Genomic DNA, 13,303 nt, shown 5'->3' on the forward strand with positions numbered 1-13,303 from the left:
CGCACATTGAAGTCTCTTCCCCCCCAATCAGCTGTGATAATGCCGTTTCTCTGCACCAGCTGCCCAGAAAGTGTGCCACCTCATGGGCATGAACGTGACGGACTTCACCAGGGCCATCCTGTCCCCCAGAATCAAAGTGGGCCGAGACTACGTCCAGAAGGCTCAGACTCAGGAGCAGGCGGAGTTTGCTGTGGAGGCCCTGGCCAAGGCTACCTATGAGCGGATGTTCCGCTGGCTGGTCATGAGAATCAACAAAGCGCTGGACAAGACAAAGAGACAGGGAGCCTCCTTCATCGGCATCCTGGACATCGCCGGCTTTGAGATTTTTGAGGTGAAAAACGAACCATCCTGGACGACGTTGGTGTCCACACACACAATGATCGGTGGGTTCTGAGCGGTGTCCTCTTCTCTTTGCAGCTGAACTCCTTCGAGCAGCTGTGCATCAATTACACCAACGAGAAGCTGCAGCAGCTCTTCAACCACACCATGTTCATCCTGGAGCAGGAGGAATACCAGAGGGAGGGCATCGAGTGGAGCTTCATCGACTTCGGCTTGGACCTGCAGCCATGCATCGACCTCATCGAGAAACCCGTTAGTTCCTCTGCTCTTTAAATATTTTAGTACGAGAAGATTTTGCACCAATATGTTGTCCAACATTCTCTCTTTTTCTTCTGCCTCCAGGCCAGTCCTCCTGGTATCCTGGCTTTGCTGGATGAAGAGTGCTGGTTTCCCAAGGCGACGGACAAGAGCTTTGTGGAGAAGGTGGTCCAGGAGCAGGGCACACACCCCAAGTTCCACAAGCCCAAGAAACTGAAGGACGAAGCAGATTTCTGCATCATTCACTACGCTGGCAAGGTAGACCTGCACACTCTACATTCTCCTTTATACCATGTTGACACAGCTGCGTTTTGGTTACAAATGTAAAACACACTTGTCAAACAAAATGGCGGCTCTGGGCCTGCTGACATCACTTTGAACTATGGAAACCAAAGTTTTCCAAAAATTAAACCTTCAAAAACCAAAATTTCAGCTTTGCCCAAAGCCATAAACCATGCTTGAGATTTCCTGACGATGCGTTTCCTGTCAGGTGGATTACAAAGCAGATGAGTGGCTGATGAAGAACATGGACCCCCTGAACGATAACGTCGCCACGCTCCTCAACCAGTCCACCGACAAGTTTGTGTCTGAGCTCTGGAGGGACGGTGAGTTTAGGCAGACGTGGCTTCAGTAGGGTCAGGAGTTTTCTCTAAACTGTTCAGAGTTCTCACTTCTTTTACTGTCCGGTTCTTGGCCTCTGTCTTTACCTTTTTGTCAAACCCTCGCTGGTCGTTTGTCCGTTTCTTCCTTCGTTTGGCCCCGTTCTCGTCTGTCATCTTTTGTTGTTTTTTTTCTGTTGGCTCTCAGAGGTACAGCATTGTCAGAGAGCTTATTTTTACCAACGTTTTCCTATTCTGCACTCTGATTCAGGTGAAACGGTTTCTTTCTTACTATTTTCCCCATGCTGTTTGTCTCGTGTCTCAATTATTAGCCATAAAGAAAATTTTAAAAAACAGCTATTTTTTTTATTCATCCCAAACTGAAAATGTGAACTACTGGCCTTAAAAAAACAACTCTATGTAATAATCTCTGGGTCGTTGTTACTCTTTCATTGGACTCTCCTTTTCTCCCTCTGTGTGATAGCGTTGTGTGGGGACCCCTGGTGTTGGTCTTGGGTACTGCAACAGTGCAGCGATGGGTATATACTGCATGGGTTTGATTTTGTCACCACCTTTGGCACACATACACATTCAAATCTGCCATCGCACATAGTTTTCACTCCGATAAACAAACTGTCATCGTTTACAGTTGACAGATCTTTTTAAGTCACTGCATTAAATATATTGATTCAGTTTTTTTGTTTGTTTTTTTTGCCATGGTGTGTTATCCTTCTGGCTTCACTGGCTTCTGTGACTGGCCTGATGTCCTTCTTTTGCATTTACTCGCTGTTTGTGTGGTGTTCTAGTGGTTCTGGTTCTGTAAACCACCTCCTGTGGTCCGGTGTGTGTCTTCTTGAGACAACCTGAGACAACGGTCGTCTTCATTATTCCATGTGACGTGCATTTTGCCTTGAGTTTGCTTGGTTAGACATTCAAACCACCTGAAACTCATTTGAGGTCAAACATAAAGCATGTTTTACTTTTTTTCTTCTTCTTTTTTTTCCTCCACGGTGTTTTCCTTTCCAGTGGACCGCATCGTGGGCCTGGACAAAGTGTCCGGCATGTCCGAGATGCCCGGTGCCTTTAAGACCCGTAAAGGCATGTTCCGCACCGTGGGCCAGCTCTACAAGGAGCAGCTGTCCAAACTCATGGCCACACTGAGGAACACCAACCCCAACTTTGTTCGCTGCATCATTCCCAACCATGAGAAAAAGGTATGTGTGAATTATGATAACATTAGTAAGAATTTTTGGGGGTTTTTCTAAATCTTTTAATTATACATATCCTTTTCAAAAAGTTTGTCACATGTCCACTCAGATAAACAACATGCATTTAGACTTTGGAATATGTATGTGACAGATCAATAATGCTACATATGTTGGGTAAAAGTTTTTTTTAACATAATTATTGTGCTGTAGTTTGTTTTGTATTTACTAGAGATGCACCGATCCACTTTTTTCACTTGCGAAAGCAATGCCGATATCTGAGGTTTAGTATTGGCCGATACCAATCTGCTATAGAAAATCAGTGCTGAATTGACTAAAAAGTTGTTTGTTTTTTAAACGCATGAATAAATGTACTGAATGACACATTTATTTGATAACTCTCCACCAGTACAGCACATTTAAATGCACAAATAGCTTCACAAGCTTGGTCAAACATGCAAAAACAACACAAGTTCAATTCGTTCAGTCTGTGCAATTAGGAATAGAACAGCCAATGTAAAATAAATAATAAAGAAACTGACAAAAACAATATGTTGACTATCTTGGTCAGACATGTTGAAATAAACTGCAACAAATCTTCCTTCCAATTATTCAGAAAGTGCAACAAGACATTTTAAATATAATGTAAAATAAATAATAAAGCATGCTGTCGCTCGGAGCACAGTTTTCTTCAATGGGAAAATTAAAAGTATTTTAAAAAAAAAAAATGTTTTTTTATTAAAAAGTAAATGTATGAGCCAAACATGCAGATTGACCAGCATGGTTCCGTCTTTCTAGGCTGGAAAGCTGGACCCCCACCTGGTTCTGGACCAGCTCAGGTGTAACGGAGTGCTGGAGGGGATCCGTATCTGTAGGCAGGGATTCCCCAACCGCATCGTTTTCCAGGAGTTCAGACAGAGGTAAGGCAGCAGAATCCACTGCTTATTTATTATTGTTTTAGCAGATGAGGAGCGTATAAAGATGAATAAATGTTTTTTTTCTCAGGTATGAAATCCTAACTCCAAACGCCATCCCCAAGGGCTTCATGGACGGGAAGCAGGCCTGCGTCCTCATGGTAGGATTCCTGCAGACGTAGATTTACAAACCCCATTTTCCTCTGCGATCCAACTTAGCGATTGTTTTCTTCTTTTTAATATCAGATCCAGTCTCTGGAGCTGGATGCCAACCTGTACCGCATTGGCCAGAGCAAAGTGTTCTTCAGGGCCGGAGTCCTGGCTCACCTGGAGGAGGAGAGGGACATGAAGATCACTGACATCATCATCAGTTTCCAGGCCTGGTGCCGAGGCTACGTGGCCCGCAAGTAAGACGAGAGCCGCTTTATTCATTCCTAAACCAGTTTATATGGAGTCAAATATTTTTAATGAATCAGAGCCTCAGTATGACGCTGCCACCTCCGTGCTCAGCAGGTAGGAAAGCAGTGTAATGTTTGGTAGTATTGATTCAGAAGCGTCATCTCTAAACATCCTGAACCACATTCCTGTACTGAGAGGTAACAAATTCGGTAAGATTAATCGATTATTGGAATAACCATCAATTCATTTAGTAATCAATTAATCGTTGACTGAACTATACAGGCTGTAAAAATTTGAACAAACTTAATTATAGCAATTATAGCAAGTCAGAATCTTTGCTAAAAACTAAGGTTTCTCTAAAAATTATAGTTTTAGACTATCTGAGTTAAGTTTAAGCTTTTGTACAGAAGTTGTTTAACTTCCAGAGCATGAAATTAAATCCGGGAGCGGTTTGTTGTTTTAACAAAGCTTGTCGATCTAACAAGACAAGTTTTATATCTCGTTTTAACACGTTTGTTTTAACGAGATAGAAAACTACGCTCCTCTGACAGGTTGCAACTTGTTAAAAAGTCATAAGGCGGCTAACTAACGACTCTCCTCCTTATCCCATTTCCTCTAAACACTTGAAAATCCCAAGTTGTGTTGCTGGTTTACTGTTATGACCTTTCTTGTTTAAAAGACAAAAATATTTTGGTCTTGATGAACCGTTAATCCCGTAACAAGATTTTTAAAATGGCGTCATTTTAAAATTTGTTAAAGGTTTGTGTGTTTCACCCTGAAAAACAAACGCATTATTAAAAGCATAAAAATTTGACTTTTTCCAATAGCACTTCTGAATTTGTGATTGTGGGGATTACTGATGATTTGTTGTAGCGTGTGAATGTTTCTGATGGTCGACGTTTTGCTTGCAGGGCTTTTGCAAAGCGACAGCAGCAGCTGACGGCCATGAAGGTGATTCAGAGGAACTGTGCTGCTTATCTTAAACTGAGGAACTGGCAGTGGTGGCGACTCTTTACCAAGGTAACCCTAAAAAAAGAACGTCCTATTGATTAAACTCTGGTATCTTCTTTTCTCACTCTTCCAGATTTAAACATTTCCTTTTCCCCTCTTAGGTGAAGCCTCTGCTTCAAGTCAGCCGGCAGGAGGAGGAGATGCAGGCCAAGGATGAAGAGCTGCATAAGGTGAAGGAGAGGCACCTGCAAGCTGAGCAGCAGCTCCAGGAGATGGAGGAAAAACATCAACAGGTATCACTTTTGAGAAAGAACGACGCTTCACGCAACTGCTTTACGGTTGATAAAGGCTAACCACGAAATCGTCTGTTGCCGTTTACCAGCTGAATGCCGAGAAGATGGCCCTGCAGGAGCAGCTGCAGGCCGAGACGGAGCTCTGCGCCGAGGCAGAGGAGATGAGAGCCCGCCTGGCCGCCAAGAAGCAGGAGCTGGAGGAGATCCTCCACGACCTGGAGGCGCGCGTGGAGGAGGAGGAAGAGCGCGCGTCGCACCTGGCTACCGAGAAGAAGAAGATGCAGCAAAATATCTCCGTAAGAAAACACCGACGGTTTTGATAAGCGGTTCTTCAGGCTGTGATCTGCCTCATCAAACATCCCGTCATGGATGTGCCAACAGGACCTGGAGCAGCAGCTGGATGAAGAGGAGGCAGCCAGGCAAAAGCTGCAGCTGGAGAAGGTCACCGTGGAGGCAAAGATGAAGAAGATCGAAGAGGAAGTCATGGTTCTAGACGATCAGAACAACAAACTGCTCAAGGTTTGGATTCTGGCATATTTTCTCCTTATAACCAAGTCCAGTGGAGCTGATTTGGAGGTCATCAGCATGTAACTATTGCTGTCTGAAGAAATGTGTTGCATCCAACCACAAATAACCAATGAGAGCCAGGAGGCAGGTCTTAGCACTGTTGCTCAATCTCTTGTACCTGCTGCTAAATGTGCTAATGGCAGAGACACGACTTACTAGAAAAACGTATATCTGTTGTTATTAGGGAATTCACAACTAATATGAAACCAGTGCTGGCTGTCTTTTTGTCGCGTCACAATTTTATTTACTTTTTTTTCCCTCCTCATCCAGGAGAAAAAGTTGATGGAAGAGAGAATCTCTGAATTCACTACCAACCTAGCAGAGGAGGAGGAAAAATCCAAGAGTTTACAGAAACTGAAGACAAAACACGAGGCCATGATCACAGACCTGGAAGGTAGGAAGAAACATTTAGGATGCAGGGTGCTTGAAAGGCTTGAATTTCAATGAGCTCTGCTTGATTTCTGTATAAATTCCTTAAAAGTGCTCGACATTCAAGCTTTGTAATTAAGTGCAATCGATTAATTAAAAGCTTAAATATGGAAAACATTTTACGATTGAGACCAGATATTTTTAGAACCTAATAATGAGACATTATTTTTTTTCTTATCTGAAGTTAAATCAGACTAAACTTTTCTTCTTTTTTGTCAGTTAGAATCACCAAAATAATTATTCTAAAACCTAAAGTTTAGTTATATTTTAGTTCACTTTGTACCTGCTGTAGAATGTTGAATACTATCATATGACATTGTTAGTGATGATGACGTATAACCCTGAACTCTTTGGTTCATTTAGTTCAAGCCTGAGAATTGCTTCTGAAAGCTCAGAAATCAAATTTGGGCAATTAAAAAAAAACAATCCAGATTTTCCAAAATTTTAATTAAAAAAAACAGAAAATTGTGTTAATAACATGGCTTTATCGCACAGTCCTAGTCCAAGCTGGTATTATTTCTACCACCTCTCTCTAATCAATAATCGATCACCTTGTGTTCAGATCGGCTGCGTCGGGAGGAGAAGGCGCGTCAGGAACTGGAGAAGAACAGACGCAAGCTGGAAGGCGACTTCACCGAGACACACGACCAGATCGCTGAGCTCCAGGCTCAGATCGCCGAGCTGCGCGCCCAGCTGGCCAAGAAGGAGGAGGAGCTCCAGGCCGCACTGGCCAGGTCCGCTTGAGCTCAGAACGTTGCCTCTGCGCAAAACTCACCAACTTGTTGCCTCAGTTCACTAAACTTTGCTATGAATGTCCTCTGTTAAGAATCGAGGAGGAGGCCGCGCAGAAGAACATGGCTCAGAAGAAGATCAGAGAGCTGGAGGCTCAGCTTTCCGAACTGCAAGAGGACCTGGAGCTGGAGAAGCAGGCCCGCGTGAAGGCCGAGAAACACCGCAGGGACCTAGGGGAGGAGTTGGAGGCCTTGAAGACGGAGCTGGAGGACACCCTGGACTCTACAGCGGCTATGCAGGAGCTCAGGTAGGAAGACTGGTTCAGTTCCCATTCACTTTATGGTGGAGAAGGTAAATTTGCTTAATGGGAACATGCCAATTTATAAATGACTCACATTTTTCAATGAAGTAGGAGGATCATCTCTCTGCATGTGTAATTGTGGTTCTTATTTAATGGAAATGCTGCAATTGCAATTTTTTTCGACATTAGCGAAATATCGATTAAGTTTTGTAAACTTTGGTAATGGAAATGCTGCTTGTAGCTCTTAATACTTTGACCAAACTGACAAAGAATTGAGCGATGTTTAAACTAATGAAAATAAATTAAGTTTCAGCCTTTTCTACTTGGAATTTGTAGTTGCAATGGAAAAAAAATGGGTCAAGCTTTCTCAGTAAAAACCTGCCAAAATAAGCAATAAATTAATTCATTGCATGATAAATTATAGTCACCAACAAACATTGGCCTTTAATATTTTTTTTTTTAAATGCTGCAAACATTTGACATCTACTACAAAGCACTTGGCTGGGATTTTGTAAAACAAAAAGTTCAAACTGACACTTTTGCTTGTTTTCCCCTTCAAAGGTTGAATGATCATTTTCTGAAACATAATTTTGGCTCCAGATTTTATAATCCGTTTTAATTGTGTTTTTTTTTTAATGTTCTTTAGAAATTAACATTTTTATGTCTTTGAAAGGGCTCATTTGCATTAATATGCCATGATTATAATTATATCAGTTGAAAATGGTCTCAAACTGACAATATTATCATTTATCGCAATAATTTCGGAGACAATTCATCGTCCAGTAATATTTCTTATCGCGACACAGCCTGTTTCCAGGTGACTGAGTTAGTGGTACTTCAATAAAAGGCTCTTGGTGGCCTGAAGGTCGCTGACCTCTTCTGGTTTTGTGAAAGCTAAGCATCTCTTGAAAGTGTTGATTTTCTCAAAAGCCCGCTCTCCTCTGCCGGTGCTCCTACAGGACCAAACGTGAGACGGAGGTGACTCACCTGAAGAAGAGCCTGGAGGAAGACGCCCGAGTCCACGAGCATCAGCTGGCTGAGATGAGGCAGAAGCACAGCCAGGCCTTCGACGAGCTCAACGAACAGCTGGAGCAGGCGAAGAGGGTACACTCTCCATGCTACTACCTTCTGTTCTTTCTTTCTCCACTTGTATCTTAACAACAACCACTGACTTTCTGTTTTCCCCCGCAGAACAAAGTGTCGATGGAGAAGGCCAAACAAGCCTTGGAGTCTGAGAAGAACGAGCTGACCATCGAGCTGCAGACCCTGATGCAGGGCAAGACCGACTCCGAGCACCGCAGGAAGAAGGCCGAAGGAATGGCACAGGAGCTGCAGGCCAAATACTCTGAGGCCGAGCGCCAGAGGGTGGAGCTGTCTGAGAAACTGGCTAAAGTGCAGGTATGTTTCTGGATCCACCGCTTTCCAAATCATTAACCCTGATATCCATCAAATACGGCGTACAATCACTGACACAAGGTAAAACTCACTTTGACAATCTACTAAAGCTTGTCCTTTCTTTTCATCTCTCCACAGGCTGAGCTGGATAATGTTAGCGGCATGCTGAGCGAGGCTGAGGGGAAATCCATAAAGGCCACTAAAGACTTCTCAGCTGTGGAATCCCAGATGCAGGACGTCCAGGTACAACATGGCAGAACCAAACGTAGCTGTAGACAGAGCTGACCCAACAGCTCAGAAAGAAACTACAGCTGTTAAAAGTACTGTAGTAAGATGATATCTGCAAACTGTCTCCTCCAGTACCTACAAATAGATGTGGCCTTATTTAACACGCGTTTATAGGCCTATCGCAATAAATCAAATAATTGCAGGATAAATTGAAACGCTCTAAATAATTTCCATTTGCATCATTTATCGTTTTTCTCTTTGTATAATAAACTGGATGACAAAAGTCTTCAGTCTGGTGCTCTGGTCTCAATTAGCCTCTTTTTTTAAGGATAATTTTATTTAGAGACTTCATAATCCATTTTATTTGTTTTGTTAATTTGGATATTTAAAATGTCTTTCAGTTCAAGAGTCAAATGTTCATTTAAAGTTTGTTAATCTTTGAGAATTTGTTCTTGCATCATTATGCCATCATAATTATATTACTTGAAAATTGCCTCAAAACAACAATATTATAGTTTATTGCAATAACTTCTGGGACAATTTATCATCCAGCTAAATTTATTGTCACAGGCCTACATGTTGAAACATAGAAATAACACTGATGAAAAGAAAATAAATACAATAAATGCATATTATTTTGTAACTTAAAAATTGTTTCTAATTTTTTTTTTTATTATTATTATTTTGGAAGGACCACCATTCTTTAAAGTTCAACTTTGTACTTCGACACAATAGGCATTCCATATTGACTGTCTGAAAGGCCTACAGACTTCACGTCACTATCTCTGAGCGTGGAATTTTATTTTCTATTTCCTACACATTTCTAAATGGACAACTCAGCAATTCCTCTAGATTTTCATCAGAACAAATAATTGTCTGCATAAAATGCCAACTTTGTATCTTCTCAAACCTTAGAAATATCATTTATGTTTAATAAACAGACCAGGTACTCGCCTGTGGGGGACACCGCAAGCAATGCTGAGCACTATTTTCTTTACCTCCACTTTGCCAGATGCTTTATAAGTAAATTCTAAAAGCTTACACTTTACATACTTCATCATGCAGCTGTTAAGTCAAAGTTTCTGTCTTGCTGTGCCACAGGAACTCCTCCAAGAAGAGACGCGTCAGAAGCTCTCCCTCAACACTCGTCTGCGGCAGCTGGAGGACGAACAGAACAACCTGAAAGAGCAGCTGGAGGAAGAGGAGGAAGCCAAGAGGAATGCGGAGAGGCAGCTTCAGTCGGTGCAGACTCAGGTGAGACGCACCAGTCAGTTGGTGGAGCAAACTTTCTAGTGACAATTTCATTTAAGTGTTTCAACACCAGTGTATCAGTTTGCACCAATAACAAACGAGCAACGCCTCTCCACAGCTTGCTGACATGAGGAAGAAGGTGGAGCAGGACGCCGGCTCTCTGGAGGCCGCCGAGGAGGGGAAGAAGAGACTGCAGAGGGACCTGGAGAGCACCAACCAGCGGCTGGAGGAGAAATGTGCCGCGTTCGACAAGCTGGACAAAACAAAGACGCGTCTGCAGCAGGAGCTGGACGACCTGCTGGTGGACCAGGACCACCTCCGGCAGATCGTGTCCAATCTGGAGAAGAAGCAGAAGAAGTTTGACCAGGTCAACGAGAGACGCCGAAGCAGGAAGCGCCGGGGTTTCTGTTGAAGATCGAAGCCGTAACCGTTGGCTTTCTGTCGTTCCCAGATGCTTGCAGAGGAGAAGAATATCTCTGCGCGCTACGCGGAGGAGCGAGACCGAGCCGAAGCCGAGGCGCGCGAGAAAGAAACCCGCGCTCTGGCTCTGACCCGAGAACTGGAATCTCTGATGGACATCAAGGAGGAGCTGGACCGCAACAACAAGCTGCTGCGCACTGAAATGGAGGATCTGGTTTCGTCTAAGGATGATGTGGGCAAGAACGTAAGTTTAAAAAAAAAAAAAAAAAAAAAAACTTTTTCGCTGGGTAACTTGTCTTTCTCGCAAAATCCAGCCTTAACTCTCCATTTCCCCGTGCTCTACAGGTCCACGAGCTGGAGAAGTCCAAGCGTGCCATGGAGCAGCAGCTGGAGGAGATGAGGACTCAGCTGGAAGAGCTGGAAGACGAACTGCAGGCCACGGAGGACGCCAAGCTGCGTCTGGAGGTCAACATGCAGGCCATGAAAGCCCAGTACGAGAGAGACCTGGCAGGGCGAGACGAGATGGGAGAGGAGAAGAAGAGAGCTCTGGTCAAACAGGTCCGTCTATCCATCCCTGGGTCACTGACAGAAATACAGCCCGGCTGATGTGTTTCTACCCCTCAACTTTTCATGTTTGGTCACAATATAAGAGCAAGCTTCACTGGGTTTGACTGAGATTCTCTCTGATTTGACTAATCGATATAATTTTCAACTTTTTTTACTACAAATAAAAAATCTAAAGTTGTGTATTTGGTATGATTTAGAATTGGGGCCAGGCAAAGAATATTTTTTTTTCCATTTTAAGAATAAAGTCTTAATGTCATAAGAATGAAGTTGAACGACAACGTCAAAATAATACGAGAATAATGTTAATTAGCCATGCCGTGAAAACCAAGGTAATGCAGCAGACTGGTCAAAAAAACCGGGTTGTAACGTGACCAGATATGAAAACTACTTTTGGTCGTTAATTGTGGTTATAGGCAAGCGGCTTCACATTTCTTGTGACTAACATCAATGGGCGTGACCCCCGTAGGTGCGTGAGATGGAGATGGAGCTGGAAGACGAGAGGAAGCAGCGCTCTGCCGCCGTGGCGGCACGCAAAAAGCTGGAGCTGGACCTGAAGGAGCTGGAGGCCGCCATCGACACGGCCAACAAGAACCGCGACGAGGCCCTGAAGCAGCTCAAGAAGCTTCAAGTGAGCTCAGCTACTAAACCCGAAAGCTATTAAACATGTCTTCCCAGGATCTCAGTTTGAACTTTTTCTTTTTCTTGTAATCCTCAGGCTCAGATGAAGGATCTGCTCCGAGAGCTGGAGGACACTCGCATGTCCAGAGACGAGATCCTGGCCCAGAGCAAGGAGACGGAGAAGAAGCTGAAGGCCATGGAGGCCGACATGATCCAGATGCAGGAGGTCGGTGAAAACAGCAGGCGTCCAGCTAGCCACCTACCACCTGCTGATTACTGATGTGTTTTTTTAATTCATCCACCATCGTTCAGGAGCTGGCAGGAGCAGAGCGAGTGAAGCGACAGGCCATCCAGGAGAGAGACGAGCTGCAGGACGAAATCAACAACCAGGCCGCCAAGAAGTACGACTTCTGTCAAAACGAGCTCGACTTTTCTTCATAATCTGCATTTCTGAACCTCTGATCCGTTTCCCCTTAGCGCTCAGGCTGCGGAGGAGAGGAGGCGGCTGGAGGCTCGCATCACCCAGCTGGAGGAGGAGCTGGAGGAGGAGCAGTGCAATACGGAGCTGACCAATGACCGGCTGAAGAAGGCCATGCTGCAGGTCCGTTTGCGCTTTAACAGTCACCTTTCTCCCAGACCGAACCAGTTCAAACCCAACCGGTTTGTCTCCTCTTTAGACCGACCAGATCAACGTGGAGCTGACCGCAGAGCGCAGCACCTCCCAGCGGCTGGAGGGCGCACGCAGCCAGCTGGAGCGCCAGAACAAGGAGCTGAAGCTGAAGCTGCAGGAGCTCGAGGGAACCGTCAAGTCCAAGTACAAGGCCAACATGGCCGCCCTGGAGGCCAAGATCGCCCAGTTGGAGGAGCAGCTGGACATCGAAACCAGGTGTGTTAACGTAGCTGATCTGAACAAAAAAGGCAACTACGACGGCGTAAAGTTCCTCCAAAAAAAACTCTAGAAAGATTTTCTAGAAAAAAACTGAAATGTCTGAGTTTGAAAAATTTTAAATTCGCTGGAATTAAATCAAAAAATTTGGAGATGAATCTCAATTTTCTAGAAAAAATGTCAGTTTGAAAAGTCAAAAATATTTAAAATAATTTCCTGGGGGGGGGGGTTCTAGAAAATTTCTAAGATTAATTAAAAATGTTCTGACTTCTGCCTAGAAATATTAAACTTTTCAAACGCTGAATTTTCTTAAATAAAAACATTTTCAAAATGTATACTGTGGCAAAGTAGACATGTAATGTGATATGCAGTTTACTCAGGACTAGGAATTGTGATTCCCTAAGGAGCCGACTCAAAACAATTTTTTTCTGCACTTCTATTAATGACGTGGTTTTCCTCAGGGAGAGGCAGACTGCCACCAAACTGGTGAGACGCACCGAGAAGAAGCTGAAGGAAGTCATCCTGCAGGTGGACGACGAGAGGCGTACTGCAGAGCAGCACAAGGACCAGGTCCGACTTCCACTTTCTCTGAAACACATATAACTGTTGATCAAAACGTTAGTTTAGCCTCCCTTTAACTAGACCGCAGGCATAATGGAGGGACTTTGCACCAATGTCAAATAAATGCTTTTGTTCATCCAGCCTCATCAGAGTTAATTTCTCTTTTCCAGACAGACAAGTTGAACTCTCGCATGAAGCAGCTGAAGCGCCAACTGGAGGAGGCTGAGGAGGAGGCCCAGAGGGCCAACGCCAACCGAAGGAAACTCCAGAGGGAGCTGGAGGACGCCACGGAGTCTGCAGACGCCATGAACCGCGAGGTGTCCTCCCTCAAGAGCAAGCTGAGGTAGGAAGACCACGACGACGCACAACTCCTTCAACAGCAGCATCATG

The 13,303-nt window shown here is 44.1% G+C and overlaps 1 protein-coding gene across 3 annotated transcripts in view; it reads left to right on the forward strand.

Moving 5' to 3' along the window:
* LOC114147544 (myosin-9) overlaps positions 1-13,303 on the forward strand; it is a 37,044-nt gene that overhangs the window by 21,617 nt on the left and 2,124 nt on the right. For all 3 annotated transcript variants that reach the window (XM_028022021.1, XM_028022020.1, XM_028022022.1), the window contains 29 exons: positions 60-331; positions 418-591; positions 682-855; positions 1,088-1,202; positions 2,223-2,410; positions 3,200-3,321; positions 3,407-3,476; positions 3,562-3,722; positions 4,626-4,734; positions 4,827-4,958; positions 5,048-5,254; positions 5,340-5,477; positions 5,796-5,919; positions 6,517-6,688; positions 6,781-6,993; positions 7,947-8,091; positions 8,179-8,385; positions 8,521-8,625; positions 9,712-9,864; positions 9,980-10,228; positions 10,313-10,525; positions 10,627-10,839; positions 11,315-11,476; positions 11,564-11,692; positions 11,779-11,867; positions 11,944-12,067; positions 12,144-12,352; positions 12,814-12,922; positions 13,084-13,256. In XM_028022021.1, the coding sequence (XP_027877822.1) occupies positions 60-331; positions 418-591; positions 682-855; positions 1,088-1,202; positions 2,223-2,410; positions 3,200-3,321; positions 3,407-3,476; positions 3,562-3,722; positions 4,626-4,734; positions 4,827-4,958; positions 5,048-5,254; positions 5,340-5,477; positions 5,796-5,919; positions 6,517-6,688; positions 6,781-6,993; positions 7,947-8,091; positions 8,179-8,385; positions 8,521-8,625; positions 9,712-9,864; positions 9,980-10,228; positions 10,313-10,525; positions 10,627-10,839; positions 11,315-11,476; positions 11,564-11,692; positions 11,779-11,867; positions 11,944-12,067; positions 12,144-12,352; positions 12,814-12,922; positions 13,084-13,256 (4,651 nt within the window). The remainder of the gene's footprint in view (positions 1-59; positions 332-417; positions 592-681; positions 856-1,087; positions 1,203-2,222; positions 2,411-3,199; positions 3,322-3,406; positions 3,477-3,561; positions 3,723-4,625; positions 4,735-4,826; positions 4,959-5,047; positions 5,255-5,339; positions 5,478-5,795; positions 5,920-6,516; positions 6,689-6,780; positions 6,994-7,946; positions 8,092-8,178; positions 8,386-8,520; positions 8,626-9,711; positions 9,865-9,979; positions 10,229-10,312; positions 10,526-10,626; positions 10,840-11,314; positions 11,477-11,563; positions 11,693-11,778; positions 11,868-11,943; positions 12,068-12,143; positions 12,353-12,813; positions 12,923-13,083; positions 13,257-13,303) is intronic.

This window comes from Xiphophorus couchianus, chromosome 7, assembly GCF_001444195.1.
Source record: "Xiphophorus couchianus chromosome 7, X_couchianus-1.0, whole genome shotgun sequence".
In the NCBI taxonomy this organism is placed as follows: Eukaryota; Metazoa; Chordata; class Actinopteri; order Cyprinodontiformes; family Poeciliidae; genus Xiphophorus; species Xiphophorus couchianus.